This window comes from Erythrolamprus reginae, chromosome Z (assembly GCF_031021105.1).
Source record: "Erythrolamprus reginae isolate rEryReg1 chromosome Z, rEryReg1.hap1, whole genome shotgun sequence".
Lineage (NCBI taxonomy): Eukaryota > Metazoa > Chordata > Lepidosauria > Squamata > Dipsadidae > Erythrolamprus > Erythrolamprus reginae.
This window is the reverse complement of record NC_091963.1, coordinates 33,071,899-33,092,853: the sequence shown is the minus strand read 5'-3', so window position 1 is coordinate 33,092,853 and position 20,955 is coordinate 33,071,899. Positions and strand designations below refer to the sequence as shown.

Here is a 20,955-nt window from a genome sequence, read left to right as displayed (position 1 = left end):
ATTAGATTTGTTCACTATAATATTGTTTTTTATCATTGTTGTGAGCTGCCCCGAATCTTTGGAGAGGGGCAGCATACAAATCTAATAAATTAAATTAAATTACCTGCATCAGATGAGGAGAGCACATCTTTCTCCTTTTGTCCTCTTACAGGCCACCTCTTACAGAGGCATGATGGAGAGCATTTTAACAAATTGTTTCACTGTTTTGTTTGGTGGCAGCAGTACCTCAGATAGAAGCTCCATACTGTGAGTGGTAAGGACAGCTGAGAAGATTACAGGTAGCTTGCTTCCTGTTATTCAGGATACTGTTTAGTAAGTGCTATGTGTTTAGAGCTCAAAGCATCATTAGAAACTCCACACACTCAGTTTATTGCTCCCTTCTGGGTGAAGGTTCAAAATGTTTGTATTGTGTAACAGCTTTGTTCCTTATGTAAACTCGCAGGATTCTTTTTTCTTCACCGTGTGTACGTATACATTTAAACTGGACGATGATATTTCTCTGAGTCATATATCTATGTGTGAATATATACATAATGGTAATTTTTTGAGCTGAATGCAATGAAATCTCAATTCACTATATGCTTATTAGTGCACACTTAAAGTGACAATAAAGTCTTTATTCTATTCCATTCTATTTTTAAGTCATGCTGTGTTTGTAGAAGTAATTTCATTCGATCATTTATTATACGAATGAATACTTAAAGTTATCAATGGTTGATAAACATTTTCAAGATAATTGCTCCGACCAAGAAAAATAAAGTATTTTAAACTAGACCGTGTCTTGGATAAAATGATAACCCCCCAAAAAAGCAATTTTGGGAAGACAACTGACTTGAGAGAATAACATGGAATTATAATTTTACAACTATCATAGAATAATCAAACAACAATACAGTAGAAAACGTTTTATTGGAAAAAGAAACAAAAAGCAAAATTGTAGTCTAAAACTATAACCACTAGATGGCAGCATGAAACCAACATTTTCTCAAATCTAGGCTAAGACAGATGTAATCATTGGGTGAGTACAGAGGGGATATGTTTGTGTGTCTGTGCCTATGTATTTATTTCATTAAAGTCCAATAAATAGAATTGGAAGCTAAAGAGTAAAAACATAAATTAATTACCCAAGCTGGGTCTGGATGTGGCTAAGGCCAAAGTCAAGTCCAGATTAAAATTAAGCAAATTAATTGCTTCCTTACAGAAACAGATCTGGGGTTAGCTCTGGCCCAGCTCCTGCCCCAAGGACTATGGATGTGGGGGAGACATCCACATGCTGCAGGCCTGTTTTGCCCCTCCCCTCCGGTGGAATCTGATGATGAAGGCTCCTCTGACCAAGAAGACATGAGTGACAGGGAGGAGGAGAGTGTGGCAGACAGCTCAGAAGGAGGTCAATTATCTAGCTCCTCCTTGGATTCAGAACAAGAATTAATGATACAGCCACGCATGCGGAGAGCGATGCATAGGCAACAACAACTGAGAGATATTATCAATGAAAATGAGGCCACCTGTGGTTGGGTGGGGCTGTGGTAATTAGTGAGGCTGCTATAAATAGCAGCCTATGGGTTTGACCATTGTGGAGGATTATCTGATCGTTGTGTTTCGTGACTGCTTTACTGACTTTGACCTTTTGTGTGCTGATTTTTCCCCGCTTTGAAACTAAACCAGAGCAAAGTGTTTCACTTTGTGAAAGAAGGACTGTGAATTGCCTCACAGCTGCAAGCTAAGTATCACAGAACTGATAAAGGACTTGTACAAATTACCAGTTTGGTTGGAGACGAGTGCTCTTTGCTATACCAAAAGAGGGCTTAGTTTTAAGTGAATTTTCATTATAAAGAACATTGTTTGAATTTTCAAATGTGTGTGTGTCTGAAATTTGTACCTGTGAATTTTTGGGAGGAGTCTACCAGAGAGCCCGACAGAACAGAGGAAGATAAGTCTTCATCTACTAGAGCAGTAAGGCCAGTGTTGGGTATATCCCTTATACAAAGCCACCTAATAAAGTATTCAACTATTGGCTGAAGTTCCCATCTATGGATCCAGATAGATAGATTCATGCCGTGTTTCAGAAATCAATTTCCTAATGTGATTCTCTCCCCAATTCCCAGTCCAATCAGATCTAATGGACATGTGATATGAGGGATCCTTGCTGCTCTCTGAACTTGGTTGTTTTCTTGCGAATGTTTTATTATTCAAATTAGGTAACATCCTCAGTGCTTTAGTTAATGAAACATCTGCAAGAAAGCAACCAAGCTCCCAAGTCAGCATAACTTTAATAAGTGTATGTATAATGGTCCATTTAAAAAGAATGCTACTAGCTTCCATAGTGCAAATGTACAAATGCCATTAAACTTAGTGATGAAGACTCTTCTTAATTGCCTACAAATATGAGAAATCAAGAACCACTATACAGTGATACCTTGTCTTACAAACTTAATTGGTTCCGGGACGAGGTTCTTAAGGTGAAAAGTTTGTAACATGAAACAATGTTTCCCATAGGAATCAATGAAAAAGCGATTAATGCGTGCACGCCCAAAATTAACCCCTTTTGCCAGCCAAAGTGCCCATTTTTGCGCTGCTGGGATTCCCCTGAGGCTCCCCTCCATGGGAAACCCCACCTCCGGACTTCCGTTGCCAGCGAAGCACCCATTTTTGTGCTGCTGGATTCCCCTGCTGGGATTCCCCTACAGCATCACAAAAACAAAGAAGTCCGGAGGTGGGGTTTCCCATGGAGGGGAGCCTCAGGGAAATCCCAGCAGTGCAAAAACAGGTGCTTCGCTGGCAACGGAAGTCCGGAGGCGGGGCATCCCAGCGGCGGCGGTGGGTTTGTAAGGTGAAAATAATTTGTAAGAAGAGGCAAAAAAATCTTAAATCCCGGGTTGGTATCTCGAAAAGTTTGTATGACGAGGCATTTGTAAGACGAGGTATCACTGTAGTTGCATCAACACCAATCTGGTTCTTACAGAGGCCAAAGAAAAGTACAGGTAGTTCTTGCCTCATGACCTAATTGGGATTGGAATTTTCCCCAATGACTACATTGCCTAATGATAAAACATCATAGGATACCATCACTTTTGTAGTTCTGTTTGCAGGTGTTAGGACTCAAGGGCAATGCACAGGGCAGACAAAAGAATAGATATTTTGGGGAGGGGGAGATAGACAGAAGGGTACTGTTAAGGGATAACTTCATATCACTCCTGCTCTGTTTGACAGCTTCAAACCCCTCCTGGCCATTGCCCCATCCCCAAAAATATCTTATTATTTTCTGTTCTGCACTCTGCCATTGAGGAGGAAGAAGACAGCAGAGGCTATTTGGAGCTGTCAGGGTTCAGACCTTAGGTCAGTGAGGGCGAACCTTTTTTTCCTCAGATGCTGAAAGAGCGTAGGCGCATTTGCGAGTGCCCACACCCATAAATCAATGCCAGCTTCCCCACCCCCCAGAGGCCCTCTGGAGGCCGAAAATGGCCTGTTTCCCAATTTCTGGTGGACCCCATAGGCTCATGTTCCGCCCTCCCTAGGCTCCAAAGGCTTCCCTCGAGCTGGGGAGGGTAAAAACGCCCTCTCCCCAACCCGGGAGGCTCTCTGGATGCCTAAAATGCTCTCCCAGAACCTCTGGGCAAGCCAAAAATCAGCAGGCTGGCACACACCTGCACATTGGAGCTGAGCTAGGGCAATAGCTCACGTGCCAGCAGATATGGTTCCACGTGCCTCCTGTGGCACCCATGCCATAGGTTCACCATCACTGATTTAGGTTCTTTAATCAATGGACTAAAAGGCCCAACTTGTCTGCCGAGGGAGGCAGACCAGAGAACAGAAGTGCACTTAGGGATTTGACTATTATAAAGAGAAGTGCCATATAAGGTCCACGCCAATAATCCACACGTGAAGTGATCAAGAGATTCCCAGTCAGGAAAAATTGTAATTATCCTTTATCTTCAAATTTTTTTCCAAACTGCCCAGAGACATAAATGTGATTTTGAGACAAAGTGAATAATCTAGAATTGTTTATGTAATGCATATGCCCCAAAGATGTGTCCAATCAATCTTGGTTAATGAAGAATTCTATGTTGATTATGTTAATACTTTATACTAACAACCATGATACAGGGCAGATTGTGAGAGCACCAATGAAAGTAAAAATGACACACATGGGGGGGGGGGGGAGAACCCCAACCAAATTTCAGCTTAGAATATTGTGAAATATAGCCTGCTGTTATTTTATGGCTGTTTGTACTGTATGAACCTGGAAAATTGGATTACACCATGGTTTAGTTAATCATGGATAAGCATATTTTGCAAATAAAACATTTGCTGATCTGTTATTCATATAAAGTCGCTTCTCTGGAAAAAAATGTTATACACAGCAACCTTAAAATGAAATACCAGTAGTTAAAATCCTAAGACTCTGAAGATTCTAAAAAAATTGTGAAAGTCAAGGGATCCGTGTTTTCATCCGCGTAGTGTATTTCACCCTAAAAATGCTGCTATTGACATCTCCAGTTGCCCGCCTCTCATTTTAAATTTTCCATTTTAATTGTTAAAGCAGTCTATTACGGATGCTAATCTGGAAGTTTTCAATGCAATCCATTAATCCTGAGACAAGACTTTGATATATTGATATGAAGTGAAGGAAACTTTCATCAACTCTCACTTCATGCCAGTGGGAGCAATCAAGTTCCCATGGGCATAACGTGTGCTTCAGTAAGAGTCTTAGGACCACGTGACTCACAAAATTAGGGTGGTGGTCTGATGATCAGTATGGTTGCATTTGAACTGGCTGCTACCGCAGGATGGGGTGAGCTCACATCACACACTCTAGTTCCTGCCCACCCAGAGGTGGATTCCTCCTGATTCAGACCGGATTAGCTCGAACTGGTAGTGACCCGCTGGTGATATCACTGTCGGTGATGGTCAGTGCGCTTTTTTGGTGAATTTTTCTATGGATGTTTTTTCCTCTTTTGCTGCTTGAAAAAGGAACCATCAGCTCACCCCAGATTGTTCTGTCTGGGTCCCTCCAGAGGCAAACACCAACCGAAAAAGAGAAGCCAGACACCCTGGTAAAAATCAAAGGCAGTTTATAGAATTCAAAGCAAACACAGGTAAAAGAAAATGTCCTTACAAACAGGAACACGCTGAAACTTCAAAGATGTTTCACGAAGGCCATGAAGTAAAACAGGATTCTTGCTGTCAAAAACAACGCTGGAGATAACAAACATACGCCTCCCCCAAGTCTTCCAGTCTTCTAGGCCACAAGCCAAGATCAGAGACGCCGAGAAGCAAAGCAGGGTCACAGAACTTCCAGTTGATAACGCTCCACATGGCTGAAAAGGCTTGCCTGCCTTTTAAACCCTGCTGAGGAGAACCACACCCAAACCCAGCTGTTGCCAATTCAGTGATGCCAATACCTTTCTAATTGGTCCCGTCTCTGAGCTGCACGTCGCTGTCTCATGTCAATTATAGCCTGTGCTTCCTCATCCAATGAGGCCAGGCTACTGTCTGGGGAGAGCCCCCCCCCCCCGGGGCTCTCAGGCTGCTCCCCCTCATCCTCTTCCTGACTTTCCTCTCCCCCGTCTGCCTGGTCCTCCCCCTCCTGTTCACTGTCCTCCTCCTCCGGGCCTGGATCCAGCAGAGACGCAGCCGGTCCCTGAGCAGCCTCAGGCTGAATCGCAACACCGATTAATACTGACATTTATTTCTTTGGCCAAAGCACAAACTCAGCTGCTTTTTCAAGCCGATTCCTGCTATGGTACATGTGTGCAAGCTAAATTGTACAAGAAATAAATTCTGACACGTATGTCACAATGTGAACCAATGGGGAAGGAAAGTAGAACCCGCCCCTGCCGCCAACTCAACATTTTCAAAGTTGGTAACTCTAAGTAGATAGATGGGTACTGGTTTGGTGGGCAACTTCATAGGGACATAAAATGAGTCCCCAATTGCACAGGCAACAGTGATATTAGTATTCAACCCTTTCAACCCAGGAGTGTTTTAGTACTCTCAACACAAATGTAGTAGTAGCATCAGTTTTTGCACTACCTCAGAAATAGTGCCATTGTACTACAGCATGTGGTGGACGTGCCCAGAGGCCAGATGTTACTGGAGAAAAATCCAGAGGTGGTTAACAGAAATTGTATCACAAATGTCAGAGCTTAAACTGGGAATGTTTCTTCTAGGTATTATGAATGGAGAAATAAATAAAAATAATCAGTACCTGGTTAAATAGCAGCAAGGATTGCCGACGTCCAAATGTGGAGAAAAGAAATGGTTCCGTCTAACCCAGTGTTTCTCAACCTTGCGTGTTTGAAGATGTGTGGACTTTAATTCCCAGAATTCCTCAGCCAGCAACGCTGAGCCCAAGGTTGAGAAACACTGGTCTAACCTAATGATTGTAAACAAGATTTTAGAATCTGCCAAAATGAATAGGCTAACGATGCATAGAAAAGGAGGAAACTGACTTTTATAAAATCTGGGATAAACTATATGAATGGTTGAATCGTAAAAATCCCCCAAAAAGGAAGTTGTGTTATAGATGTAAAAAGAAAAGAATAAGGTTATTAAAATAAATAGAGATAGGAAATGCAGAATTTGGAAACGTAAGAGGAGAGTATTAAGGACATAAAGAAATATAAAGATGAGACTGTCTGTGTAGCAAACAATTCATATTAAATTGTGTGATGTGTTGAGTTATAATGAGGTTAGTTAAGTTTGTTTCGTCTTTGTATTTATTTATTTATTGGATTTGTATGCCGCCCCTCTCCGGAGACTGGGGCGGCTAACAGCGACAATAAAACAGTGTACAATAGTAATTTGGTATTAGAAATGATTAAAAATCTATTAATATAAAAAACAAACATACAAACCATGCATAGAATTGTAAAGGCCTAGGGGGAAAGAGGATCTCAATTCCCCCATGCCTGGCGGCAGAGGTGGGTTTTAAGTTGTTTACGAAAGGCAAGGAGGGTGGGGGCAGTTCTAATCTCTGGGGGGAATAGGTTCCAGAGGGCCGGGGCTGCCACAGAGAAGGCTCTTCCCCTGGGTCCCGCCAGGCGACATTGCTTAGTTGACGGGACCCGGAGAAGATCCACTCTGTGGGACCTGACTGGTCGCTGGGATTCATGCAGCAGAAGGCGGTCCCTGAGGTAATCTGGTCCGGTGCCATGAAGGGCTTTATAGGTCATAACCAACACTTTGAATTGTGACAAGAAACTGATCGGCAACCAATGCAGACTGCGGAGTGTTGGTGTAATATGGGCATATTTGGGAAAGCCCATGATTGCTCTCCCAGCTGCATTCTGCACGATCTGAAGTTTCCGAACATTTTTCAAAGGTAGCCCCATGTAGAGAGCGTTACAGTAGTCAAGCCTCAAGGTGATGAGGGCATGAGTGACCGTGAGCAGTGACTCCCGGTCCAAGTAGGGTCGCAACTGGTGCACAAGGGAACCTGGGCGAACGTCCCCCCTCGCCACAGCTGAAAGATGTTTCTCTAATGTGAGCTGTGGATCGAGGAGGACGCCCAAGTTGCGAACCTTCTCTGAGAGGGCCAGTGATTCTCCTCCCAGGGTAATGGATGGACAGATGGAGTTGTCCTTGGGAGGTAAGATCCACAGCCACTCCATCTTGTCTGGGTTTTGTTTTCTTTTTTCTTTTTGGTTTTCTTTTGTTTATGTATACATTTGCTTTGTTTTTTCCCCTATATTTTGAACTTGTGTGTTATATATGTAACTTAAGACTAATTAATAAAAAACTATTAAAAAGAAGAAGAAATAGTGCCACCTCTCTCTGATGTCAAGTAACTGTCACTATTCAACAGGTAAGATTTTTTTTCCAGCCTTTGTGTCCTTTGTGTCCCCATAATTATTCACAGGAGCTCTTTTCATTTACAATACTAAATCTCTGCAAAATATATAGAAACGTACAGAAAGACTCTACTGGTTTACGGTGTTCAGAGCTGTGAGGTGGGGAAAATGACCAGGCTTGAATTTTAAATTATTTTTGAGAGCTTTAGGAATGAAAAATCTAGCAATGTAGCAATGTCTCTAGATAAATCTCTAATAGCCATATTTGAAAAAGGATCCCTGCTTGTTAACTATTTATACTAAGGGTGTGAAACTTAATTTCACTAAGGGGCGCATCAAGTTTGTGTTTGATCTTGAAAGCCAGGTGGGCATGGCCAGCTTGATGTCACCTATGTCAGGGGCACTCATGGTGGCCCAGGCAGGGCTAGGGGGGATCCATTGTGTCCAGCACAAGGAAGGTGAAACCAGGGAGAGCACCAAACTCTTCTCCTCCTCCTCCTTTCGGACCATGCAGAGGATTGGCGGATGGTGGCGTAGGCTGTTCAGAGATTTAGGCAGTGGAAGGTAAGCGTCCAGCCTGGCCCTTGAGCTCCCAGGGCATCGGGAAGCTCACATCTCGCTTCCCCGAGAGTGTGCCCAGCTGTGCTTACTCCTTTTTGAGGCTGCTGCTGCTGTTCTTACTCTCCTTGGCCAGGTTGCTCATGGTGTGTGAGAAAGGGCAAAGTGTGTGGGTCAGAGGGAGGCTCACACCCTCTCCACGCAAGCAGATTGGGCTTTGTAACCAATGCATTCCAAGTGATAGGATGTGAAATCACCAGCAAAATTTGGGAGGAGGAAACAAGGGAATGACGGAATGGCTGCAGGGTTCCTTCCCTCTCATTATAACCAACCTTCCTTCCTTTCATTTCCTTTCTCCCTTTTCTTCTTTTCCCTTCCCTCTTCATTCTCCTTTCTTCTCCTTTTCCCTCTTTCCTTCTTTTTCTTTCATATTTCCCTTTCTTCTTTCCTGTTCCTTCTTGGATGCTCAAATGCAAAAGGGGAAATATTTATCCATGTCTCCTTGCCACTTTTGCTAGTGGTTTTTTCCCCTAGCACTCTGCCAGTAAAAATGGACATAGGCAGGGGTGCGCAATGGACCTCCTGAACTCCATTTTCACTGGCAAAGACACTGCGGAGCAATTTTTTGCTTTTTTCAGGGTGGCCCTGCAGGGCCCCATGGCCAAATCCAGCCCAAAGGCCTTGAGCTTGATACCCCTGATCTAAACTACCTTAATATGTATAATTGAAAAACATTTTGCCAATATGTTTTTGCAATATAGCACCAAAGATTATGCCCAAGACAACTATGAAAAAGGCAAAAACCTGGAGACTGTAGGTTCCTTCACAGTTTATTGTTGATATGAGATTTAACCTGCTGACTTTAAGTTTAGTGACTATCCTGCATCAAACACTTCTGAAAGACTTTGATAGAAATGTTCACTTTGTATCTATCTATCTATCTATCTATCTATCTATCTATCTATCTATCTATCTATCTATCTTCATCATCATTATCTATCTATCTATCTATCTATCTATCTATCTATCTATCTATCTATCTATCTATCTATCTATATCTATCTATCATCTTATCCATCCATCTATTTTTCTGTTTTCCTCGTCTATTTTTATGTCTTTTGTACTTGAATGTTCTGTAACAACTGATCAGCAGCAAAGCCATCATTTTGCTGAGTACATTACTGTCTTTCTTTTATAAGAAATAGCTGCAAAATAAACACTGAGCCATAAAAGTTAGTATTTGCATAATGAATGTAAGCACATGCATGCACATTTTTACTGAAATCAATGGGATTTCAGGGTATTTTCTCCCAAATCATGTCCATAGACACTAAAAAAACAAGATTAAGAAGTTACTATTAGTGACAAAGTGATACCGAACTGTAAGCATGGACCCTTTTATTTTTTGCAAAGGGTTAACCTTTAACTTGTATATGTTGTATAAACAAGGTATTGTTGTATAAACAAGGTATCACAAAAGTGCACTTCGATTTTGCAGATGATGATTTCCAAAATCCTCCTCAATCCCCCCCCCTTTTAATATTTTTTCAAAATTTGATATGCATAATGGACCTTTGGTGTTGAAAAGTAGTCAATGTGCCCAGCCACATGCATTGTTTAGATTCATGTATTTATATTTATAATCTTTATATTATAATATGTACAAAAGCTTTCCATTATACAGAGCAGTACAGAGGTTTACACTTCAAAAATCCACATTGTAATACTACATAGTTTATCTACGTCTAATTAATATGGAAAAAACAAAAAAATAAACCAAAGCTTAGCTAAAACGAGTAAGCAAATAAACAATTCCTTCTTCCCCCAAATGCATGGCAAATTATTAAATATAATCTGATTGGCAGTGCAATAAAATTGCCCCATCAGTTTGTCTTAGCCTTTATATTTGTGCATTCTACTATCAAATGTACATTATAATTGTATCAAATGTTTTGACAAAAGAAATTTTAAAGTAACCATGATGGTTTTCTTTGTTGACAAAAATAGAATTCTATAACAAATTTGAATAACTCCAAAATAAAAAGAAAAATATTTTAGTCTCAGTTTTATAGTCTTCTTATTATCCCGATGCTTTAATTCTTGTACTTAAAAATAGCTTTATACAAAAAACACAGGCTTCTTAAATACAGTTTTTCATGCTCAATACATTTTTGTGCACATATTTCCAGTCCATTCACATCCTTCCAATTCTTATAACAATTTCTATTTAAAAGACAATCTGTGCTTCATATTATAATCCCCTTGGCTGTTTAATTCAATTCAATTTAATTTATTAAACTTGTATGCCGCCTCTCTCCGAGGACCCGTAATGAATGCGTAAAAATTACATTTATCACTAATTCATGATGTTACCCTAGTATTTAGCACAAATTTTAGCATTCAGCCTGAAATGATACAATAAGATGGGTAACAATCTTCAGCTGTAAAACTGGTTGCAACATCATCAGCATATTAGGAAGGCTTGGTGAACTGTACAGGCCCAGGTATCACTTTTAAGATGACTCTTTGGTGATGGTGGAAGATGGAGTGGCTTTGCTGGCACTTCCATTCTGAGACTTGTAGCTGGTAAAGCTGGGTGTGTGGATTGACCGAATGTTCTTCATACTTTGGTTTGGCAATGGGGTAGAGATGGAAGAGGGCAAGGAGGAGGAGGAGGAGGAGGAAGCTGAGGAAAAGGAAGATGGAGGAAGAGGGGTTGGGCGGCCATTTTGAGTCTGTGTGGAGAGTAAAAGGTGACTGTGGCCTTTACCTGTGTGAGTAGGATTCTGGAATTTTAAGGAGCCATTAGCAACTGAAGGGATTAAGGAAGAAGAATGAGTAGGACGACCTGTTGGAGGACTGAGAGAATTAGAAGGAACAGAGGCTTTAGTGGAAAGGCTTGGAATGTTAGTGCTATCACCACTAGACACAGAACTACTTTTTCCAGAAGTGGAAGAAAAGGCTGGAATTTTTGAGGCGGATAGAATTGGGGAAATAGCTTTATAGTCCCCACCAGCTTTCTTAGCACTTCCATTAGCCTGTAAATAAAGACGGTGGGAGACAGTTTAAGTCAGCATACATCACAAGCATGGGAATATGTAGGAAATTAAGCTTGAGAAGAATAAGAATGACTTGTTCAAACCTGTCCTAAGTCTTGCATTTATGGGCTGGATCTTTCCCCATTTTTCCTGTCCCTTTAAGCTGCACAGCAGAAATTGCACAGAGCAAGAGGAAGTTCAAAGAAAAGGGTATGTGGGAAAGTGACCCCAAATATGGGGGCTGATCAGCTGGTGAAACATGCGTCAGAATTGTTAAGGTGAAGATGGAAACACTCCGGTGGGTGGTTAAGAGGTGCTGACTGAAATCTGTTAAATAGGGAGTTAGTAGAAACATTTTAATCAGAAACACTTCAGACTTGTCGGTTCCTATTGCTGACTTCAAAAAGTATTACAGCTGAGTACCGGAACAAAACTTCGAAAGCAGGAGATGTTTGCCACGACATGCACAAGCTGATACCAGAATAATGCAACTATTAAATACGTTCATGCCCCAAACCCTTAAAGCCCTGGATTCCAATTCAGGATCTTCACTGGGAAGACAGTCCATGATTTGGTAGCATCCAAAACTGGCAACTGGACTTATACATTTATGCAAAGCATACGTCTCAGTACTGACTTCATCCCAAGATTTGGTTTAGGGTAGAACTACCTGTCTGTACTGGCGTTGATCCTGCAGCTTGTGCGGCTTGACCGTCTTGTCCACACCTCCTTGCCTACTTTTTGTGGCTGCAGGGATTGGCATCCTGCTTGTCTGTGAAGTGTTGGTTGAATTCTGCGAGGAAAGCAGGTATAAGGTAGGAAAGACACAAGGGAGACAGGTCAACTGGGCTCATTATAGGTGAGAACAATCACAGTGCATGGGGAAAAGCTGCTTTAGGTGAGAAGCTAAAGCTCAAACATGCATGGAAGCACCAGAGGAAACCACATCAAAGTCAGAGACAAACCACTGGTGTTAATTTCCAGAATCAAAAGTAGAATAAAAGTTCAACTGCTTAATCAACCTTAATTTAACTGTTGCACCCACAACAGAATACTAAGCATCTTATGCCCACCACCAAAATCAAACAAAAATCAGCGGGTTTTTAAAAATAAAAATAAAAATGAAAACACACAATATTAGCTGTTAGGTACTAAAATTGGATGCACCAACAAGCCACCGGAAAAGAAGCAAACCAATCAGAAGACACCTCTTGCTTATTGTTGATTATGGTTGCAGATTTTTAGAAAGCAGCTGGAGTTGTGATTTCTCATACTAAAGTACCTTTCGTGAAGACGATCGTATTGAAAGAAGGGGTTCAACATCAGCATTGCTTTCTTCCACCACTTTGGATTCTTTGGGTGAGAAAAAGCCTGGACCAGAAGAAGGTCTCTCTGCCTGGCCCGTGGTTTCAAAAACTGACTTTGGACTCATCTCACTAATGGTGCTCTCCAGTTGTTTGATAGTTTGTTCCAGGCTGTCTAGAGTTCTGTATGTGTTCTTCCTGATTTCTTCAGTTCTAGATGCCTGGACCGCTGTCTTTGATTCTGATTTTTCAGAAAGGTTAACAGGTTGAGAACTAGGTATTTCAAATCTTTTTGCTTCTTTATGTTGTTTCACAGTGCCATCTTCCTCCTCCTCTTCATACACAACAACTTGTAACGTTTTCTTGCCTGTTTTAGTTCCTGTGCGGATTGCCTGAGTGAGAGCGGCTAATTGCTTTTTAGGAAACTTAAACTTAAATTTCTTCTTAGCATCAGGGACATCCAACTTTGGTTCTGACCCATAAGTGTAACTGGATTTCTGATGCTCCTTTCTGTCCATCTCCTGTCCTTCAGATTGTAGAAGTTGGGTTGCTGAATTAGAGGAGGTTTGTTGTTTGGATTTCTCAGTAACCTGCGTCCTATTTGTCTCAGTAGTGTCTTCATAGTGAGCATCATCAGGTGTATCAAATTCCTCATTTTCCTCCTCTATTTTTTCTCCAGTCATCATTTTTTCCAGCTCTTCATCACACTCCTCAAATATTGTTGAAAGTCTTTTGTAAGCTGATCTGATATCCATTGGTTCATCAAAAATAATGATGACTGGTTTTTTGTCCAAGCAAACCACTGGTTCTTCACTCTTAAAAGTTTCAAGTGTGCTTTGTTGAGATGGTGTTTCTTTCTTGGAATCAATGTTCACAGTCTGTACAGCATTTCCCCTCCTGTTCACTATGTCATGAACCTCTCCACCTGATAGAAACTGAACAGCTGTTCTAGTAATCATGAAGCCAACGTTCTCCAATTGCGAACTCTCCTCATCTGGAATACTAGTTGGTGAATCTACTTCATCAATATCATTTAAGGTGATGTTCTTAGATGCTTTATGCCTTAGTGTGGTTTGATTATCGGCACTAACTGACTTTCCTTGCTCTTGTGTTGATGGAGAAACTAATGACATTTCTTGGGTGTATGAATCTGATGGTCCAGCAAGAGGCATCTTTGCATCTTCCAGGAGGTCTTTTGGGGATGTGCTATGATCAGTCTCTCTTACTGCAACATAACTTGGTTTTTGTCTTCCAGTCTCTGCTGCTAAATCTTGTATTTCTTCAGGACATCTCTTTTCTTCATTTTCTAACATACCAGAGAAGTTTGTGTTTGGTTTAAAAGAATTTTTGTTGGCATAATCCTTGTTTTCCAAAAGCAACTCTGGCCTAGCGGCAGAGTTTTCAGGGATCCTGAAAGCACCTGAGATCATGACTTCTGTTGTCCCTTCAGTCTTGTCCTTGGGATGGTCACTATCTTTTGTGGCCTCCCCATCAACCTAGGGGGGAAGAGTTGCATTACTTAGGTTTTTGCTTTCGTTTTAGTTCAGGACTATTATTTGACATTTAGTCCCTTCTTATGGAGATTTTATCTGATGTTATCCCAATCAGATGGTATATCATCAGATAATACATGTATGTCCCTCTTTACATCAATACACAGCCATTTCCACGGTCTTCAGTTGATTTCAGTATCACTTCATAGCATAACTTCAAATTGTGAACAACATAGGGCGTATAAGTATGAATATTTTGAAGACAATGTGAATGTTAGATGGAGCTGGTCCTTTAAAGGCTCTCCATACTGTGAAATATTTTGCCTCCAAGAAAATCATGACAGATTCATTGATTCCACTCCAAATGTTCTAATATGTAACTGTTCTCCTAGCTTTTAAAAAAAGCATTTATACCACCATATTAGAATGTGTGGTCCCAAAATTCCTATTGGGGATTGTTGTCTCCCTCTTTAATTTTTAAATGCTGTTTTCTCAACTTCTGTGATGAAACATAAATTTTAAGAGAGTAAACAAGTTCTGGACTTATTTGACAGAAAAGGATTTGGAAAAAAAGTGGCACAACAAATTTTACTCCAACCTTCCTGACAAATTAACCTACAATTAAATTTAAGACAAGGTTGAGGGAGGAGCTATCAAGAAAGAGAAACAGATCCTGCCGTATAGATGAAACGCTGTGATGCCAGGTGAAACTGGATTATTCTATTTGTCCAATATAACCTTGTATTTGGGTAGTAGGACAACCTGTCTTAGCCCTCTAATTCTTGCATACTTAAGCTGCAGCTTTTGCTATTGGCATAAGTATTCCTCCAGTAACTATAAATTCTGCAGAGGACAAATGATTCCTATTTCATCAATCATTCAAATATTAAGAAGAATTGCATCAAACTTCATTCAAATTTGATTGCAGGGAGTGAAAATGCAAATGAAATGCTACTCTTAGTTTTGCTAATCTTTCGGGTACCCCGTATGGTTAAAAGAGGATATGAAAATTTGAGATCTATTCAGAAGACCAACCCAGTAAACCAAAGATCTTTAGAAAATACAGTGGTATGAAAATACAGGTAGTCCGCAACTTACAACAGTTCGTTTAGTGACTGCTTGAAGTTACCACAGCACTGAAAAGAGTAACTTATGACCACTTTTCATACATGACCATTGCAGCATCCCCATAGTCACATGATTTACATGGATACTCAACAACTGTTTCATAGTTATGACGGCTGCAGTGTCCTGAGGTCACATGATCATACTTTGCAAATTTTTATCAAGCAAAGTCAATTGAGAAGCCAGATTCTCTTAACAACAATGTTACTAATTTGGCAACTACAGTGATTCAGTTAACAAATGTGGCAAGTAAAGTTGTAAAATGGGGCAAAACTCATTTAACAAATTTCTCACTTAGCAACATAAACTCTGGGCTCAATTGTGGTTGTAAGCAGTGTTCTCTCTAATTTTTTTTTGGGGTGGGCGGAAAAGTATAGTGTCTGAGCGGCAGTCCCTTCGGGACCGGGTGGCACAGAAAAAACAAACAAACAAACAAACAAACAAACAAACAAACAAACAAACAAATAAATAAAAAACCCACCCTGTTTTGCCTCAGAGAATTTCAAAATAAAATACTGTACTGTGTGTCTATAACAGTGAGCTCATAATAGGGCAACTCTATCAATATCAAAATGCCACTTAAATAGTTGAGCTAGTTTCAAACTAGATTTTGATTTTCTTTCTCTCTTCTTTACTCCCATTCTTTTTCTTTCTCTTTTCCTTCCTCTCTTTTTTCTATCTGTTTCTCTCTCTTCCTCTCTCTCTCCTTCTCTCTCACTCTTTCCCTCTCGGCTTCTGGGCAGGTTTGGAAAACTGAGTTGATGATGATTTTTAAGTGAGCGATTGCTCACTGCTCAGCTTAGAGGGAACTATGGTTGTAAGTCAAGGACTAGCTGCATTAGTTTAGTTTTAACCATTGTGTCATGTTCAACGCTTGGTGACTTTACAGGCAAGTGGTTTCCATGTTCAGGTATAAAAATATAATAACCCAATACAAAAGGGATGACAAATATAGACTATAGTGTGGTCTGTCATATTAGAAATTTAATTCAGCAACTATTTGGATTGAATTCTAAAATTCTATACAGGTCACAATTATTTGATATCAAATTATGATGTTGAAATGTTAAGTATACAGCCATTATTAAATTTAAATATACTGTAAATTACTGCCCTGGTACTCTAAAGCTCTTGTAGGTATAAATAAAGTCACTTGTTTTTTTTTTAGTGCAGAGGATGGTTTTATATTAAAAAAAAGAGAATTGAGAAAGAGAATTGTCAGCAAATAAAAGGGAATTTAAGTTTTGCTATTACCATGCAGAGATAGTGTGTTAGCACTCAGGTCATGCAGACTATACCACAATAAAAGAAGAAGAAAAACCACCAAAGCTATAGGTGTAATGCTGGATGGTGGGGGAGAGACAGCAACACTGAACTTCAGGTGCCAGAAATCAATCCTGGACAACTTTACTATTAAACATTAATTTTAGTGAAATTATTCCTGTTGAATTATTTCTGTTCTCTGACTTACCTTTCTTACTACAGTGGTACTTCTACCTACAAACGTCTCTACTTACAAACTTTTCTAGATAAGAACCGGGTGTTCAAGATTTTTTTGCCTCTTCAAAAGAACCATTTTCCACTTACAAACCGGAGCCTCCGAAACTCTAACCGGAAAAGACAGGGAGAAGCCTCCGTGAGGCCTCTCTAGGAATCTCCTGGGAGGAAACAGGGCCAGAAAAGGCGGGAAGAAACCTCCGTGTGGCCTCTCTAGGAATCTCCTGGGAGGAAACAGGGCCTCAACCCTCCCTGTGGTTTCCCCAATCGCACACATTATTTGCTTCTACATTGATTCCTATGGGAAAAATTGCTTCTTCTTACAAACTTTTCTACTTAAGAACCTAGTCACGGAACGAATTAAGTTCGTAAGTAGAGATACCACTGTACTAACATTTCATTACCAAGGTAGGTAACATCATCAGAAAATACTGAAATGCAGTTTACTGGTTGTTTCCATGGAGTAGTTTGTCTATAGCTAATGATGCTGCCCATCCTGACATGACATGTTTACTGAAGAGAAGCAAGTTCAGAGACAATAAGAGATCCAATAATTAAATTGTGAGCAGCAAGATTATCCTCTATGACGGGGCGGGGAATGATTGCTCTTCTATCTTGTGGACTTCAATTTCCAGAATTCCTGAGCCAGCCATGGTTAAAGTCATAAAAGGGGCCATCATTTCTAACCTCTATTCTATGAGAATGATTCCTGTTGGTTGGGACACAAGTAATGTGTTTATCATACTGTAGATTCTCCGGCATTGTTTGTATGACATTTCTCCCTTCATCTCCCCCAGCATCTCTACATAAACCCCATTTTTTAGCACACTGCCAAAGGGATGTTTTATCACACCTCGTTTTCAATAATGCACTTTTTCTTCTTTGAGGAGTCCCATTAACATGTCTTCACTGGTAATCTTTGTTATAAGGAAGAATGTCACTAACAGCGGGGCAGGGAAGAAATTGAAATTAACTTTTGAGTTGGATTTTTCTCTGGATGCTGTTTTTTCGTTGCTTCAAATTGTCTCGCAATTATTAAGCACCTATTCTTCTAAGGTCAATGACTACTCATTCAGTTGAACATTAAATTATTTCAGTGTCAACTTTAAGACCCCTGCATTCATTTCTTTTAGATTTGAGCATTTTGCCTTCTGTTCAGTTTCAGCTGTGTTTTACCTGTTTTATTCTTTTGAATTCTATTCTTGTTAATATGCAAAAAAATTTAAAGAGTCACTACAGAATATTGTTAATGTGAAGTTAAAAATTGCTAGTAATGTCTAGTAAATGCTTTTACATTATTGCCTGCTTCACTATTTATGAGTATGTAAGCTACAGATTGAAAGGAAAAATAATTTATGATGGCAAGACCTGGAAAAGGAGTTAGTATTGTGTAATCCACTTAATAAATAAAGGTTAAATTCAAACTGTAGATTTTTTTCATTATGAAGAGACAAGGAAACAAAACGATTTTTGCTGTGCAATTTTATACAGAATTATGTAATAATGAGGCTTGCTACCAGAATGATATACAAATGTTGGTAAATCTGGATTATTCACTAAATCATGACATTAAAACAGACAACTTTCATTTAATTTTTAAAAATTGTTCTCCTATTGTAATTCATAATTGATTCTGAAAGGACATTAATGAACTTGGTTCTGATCATTCCTTCCTGTTCTCAAGAAGATTCTATTAGACTCTATTTATTAACAGATGTATTCTGTTTATTAATTATCTTTGGTCCATAAATGAAAACAGCCATCAAGACACACAGAGTTAACCTGATATAAGGTTAGTTTGGAAGGATGGGAAGAAGGTAAGGCTAAGAGATTGTAGTAGAGTTCAAATGACCCTGTTACCTTCTTCTCCTTAGGATGCGTTAAGGCCACAGACCTCGCATCTTTTATTTGTGTATCATTTCTGGACTGTTCAGCATGATTGTTTGAGTTTATATCCATGTAAGAACACTTCTGGAAGGCCTAGAGGATTAAAATAGGGCAGGTTATTCATAAACATTTTCCAACCCTGAGCCAATTCTTTCTTTGTAGGGAAATCATGTATATACTTTCCCGAATCAATTGATAAATTTTGCATGTGAGCCTTAAGAATCAGCCTCATCAATCAGCTCATGCTAAACAAGTTAATAATCTGTGTATGATAAATAAACACTGAAAAATATTTTCCCATGGAATATAAGAAAAAGGTCGAATTTAACTAATTCAGATAGTCCTGGCTTAGGGATAACAATTGGGACCCACAATTTGCTCTTTAACAAAGCGGTAGCAAAGCTAAACTGTGTGCTTACTATCATATTTGAGCTTTACCTTTATGCAAAGATCATAAATAGAAAGATTGGTTGTGAAGTTACATTTTCATCACCATTTAACTGTGAATGGTGGCTTTATGAGCCAGTTTATAAAGAACTATTTGTATCTTTGGTCTGTAAAAAAGATTCAAAAATAAAAACAATAGCCATTTTTTTCCTCTCTAAAAAATAGGTTAAGGTTAAGAAAAACTCTTTAGATTAAAATTTCAATTTAAAGCACTGGAATTACAGTCCTTCCTTTGTTTCCCCTACTTCAGTGTTTCCCAACCTTGGCAACTTGAAGAGATCTGGACTTCAACTCCCAGAATTCGCCAGCCAGCATTCGCTGGCTGGGGAATTCTGGGAGTTGAAGTCCAGATCTCTTCAAGATGCCAAGGTTGGGAAACACTGCCCTAGTTAGCATCAATAAGTGTAACACAGCTACAAATGTCTCCATTTTCTAAGCCTTAGCCTTCTGCTTTAGTTAGTTAGTACTGATAAAAACCTAATTATTTATCTACACCAAACTTTAAGATACGTGACTTCAACTCCCAGAATTCCCCCGATACAAAGAAGTCAAGCATATTAAAACTGCTAAGGTTGATAAATAATGTTCTGCAGTATTCTTTTTCATTTGCACTTGCAGCCAGTGTGAAACATAAATGGAAGCTGTAGTTCAATGAATGTAGAAGACATCAGATAGCAATAGCATTTAGACTTATATACTGCTTACACTCCTCTTTCAGTGGTTTACAGAGTCAGCATACTGCCCCCAACAATCTGGGTCCTTACTTTACTCACCTTGGTAGGATGGAAAGCTGAGTCAACCTTGAGCTGGTGAGATCTGAACTGACAAATTGCAGCTAGCAGTCAGCTGAAGTAGCCTGCAGTACTGCACTCTAACCACTGTGCCACCTCGGCTCTAGAGACAGTAGAAGTCCCCTCTAGAAAAGTTGGACTTCACCTCCTACCTTAACAAGAGCTAATACGGTACTTACAAGTAACAATAACATTGTTAAGTAATATAGCTTTGGATATTTGGATAAGCTACGGAGAGGGGCGGCATACAAATCCAATAAATTATTAAATTATTATTATTATTTTTGGAGGGGGAGGCAGGAGTGGAATCAGGATAGAGTGCCTCACAATCTCTATAGTGGCATCATATTCATAAAGGCTGCCTATACATCCTAACTGACTTAATCTAAATAAGATTCAGATATTTAATCTAAAAATTCCCAACTCTTATGACATCACCCTCATAAATTGAGCAATTTTATGCAAGAACTTTGGTGCTTCTCCAAATCTTTGAATTCTTTATGCGCCATCTAAGATGATAATAATATTTGCACATATGATATTAATGTGAAACTGCTGAAATTGTATGATTCGGGGTGGGATAATCATTGTGCAAGATTGCATAATGGTACCAGAAAATGTTGGCATTATTACATTGGCAACCAAAGCCTTGTTGAAGAACTATGCAATCATCTATTTCTTAAGATGGCTGATGGTACTGAGGTCTAAGATAGAGACTAGTTTAATTTTGAATATTTGTCTTCTGTTGACTATAAAAGAAAAAGTAACTGCAAAGATCGTCTGGCTTTAAAAGTGCAGTCAATTAAAAAAAACCTATAGTATACAGTTCAGCAAATTTAACAGTTTTCATTGGAAGAATTGGAATGCAATTCAATTTTGGGCAATTAATGTTTTCTACTTTATCATGATCAGTTTGTTCTGGTAAATCTTTAATCTTGAATTATTTTTCCCTTGGCTCTCAATCCATTTCAAAACTCAAGTTCCTGGAATTTACATTAAATTTTTGCACATTTGGACTGTGA

General features: G+C 39.6%; 1 protein-coding gene across 13 annotated transcripts in view; it reads right to left on the bottom strand.

Annotated features, from left to right (window-relative positions):
* Nucleotides 1–9,163: 9,163 nt before the first annotated feature.
* Nucleotides 9,164–20,955, bottom strand: part of KIAA1217 (KIAA1217 ortholog) — a 261,561-nt gene continuing 249,769 nt past the window's right edge. For 11 of the 13 annotated variants that reach the window (XM_070727205.1, XM_070727209.1, XM_070727212.1 and 8 more), the window contains 4 exons: nt 18,669–18,788; nt 12,672–14,189; nt 12,060–12,182; nt 9,164–11,389 (listed from right to left, as the gene is read on the bottom strand). In XM_070727205.1, the coding sequence (XP_070583306.1) occupies nt 10,865–11,389; nt 12,060–12,182; nt 12,672–14,189; nt 18,669–18,788 (2,286 nt within the window). In that variant the 3' untranslated portion in view covers nt 9,164–10,864. Of the gene's footprint in view, nt 11,717–12,059; nt 12,183–12,671; nt 14,190–18,668; nt 18,789–20,955 lie in introns of all 13 variants that reach the window. The other 2 variants (XM_070727217.1, XM_070727218.1) reach the window with 2 other exon arrangements.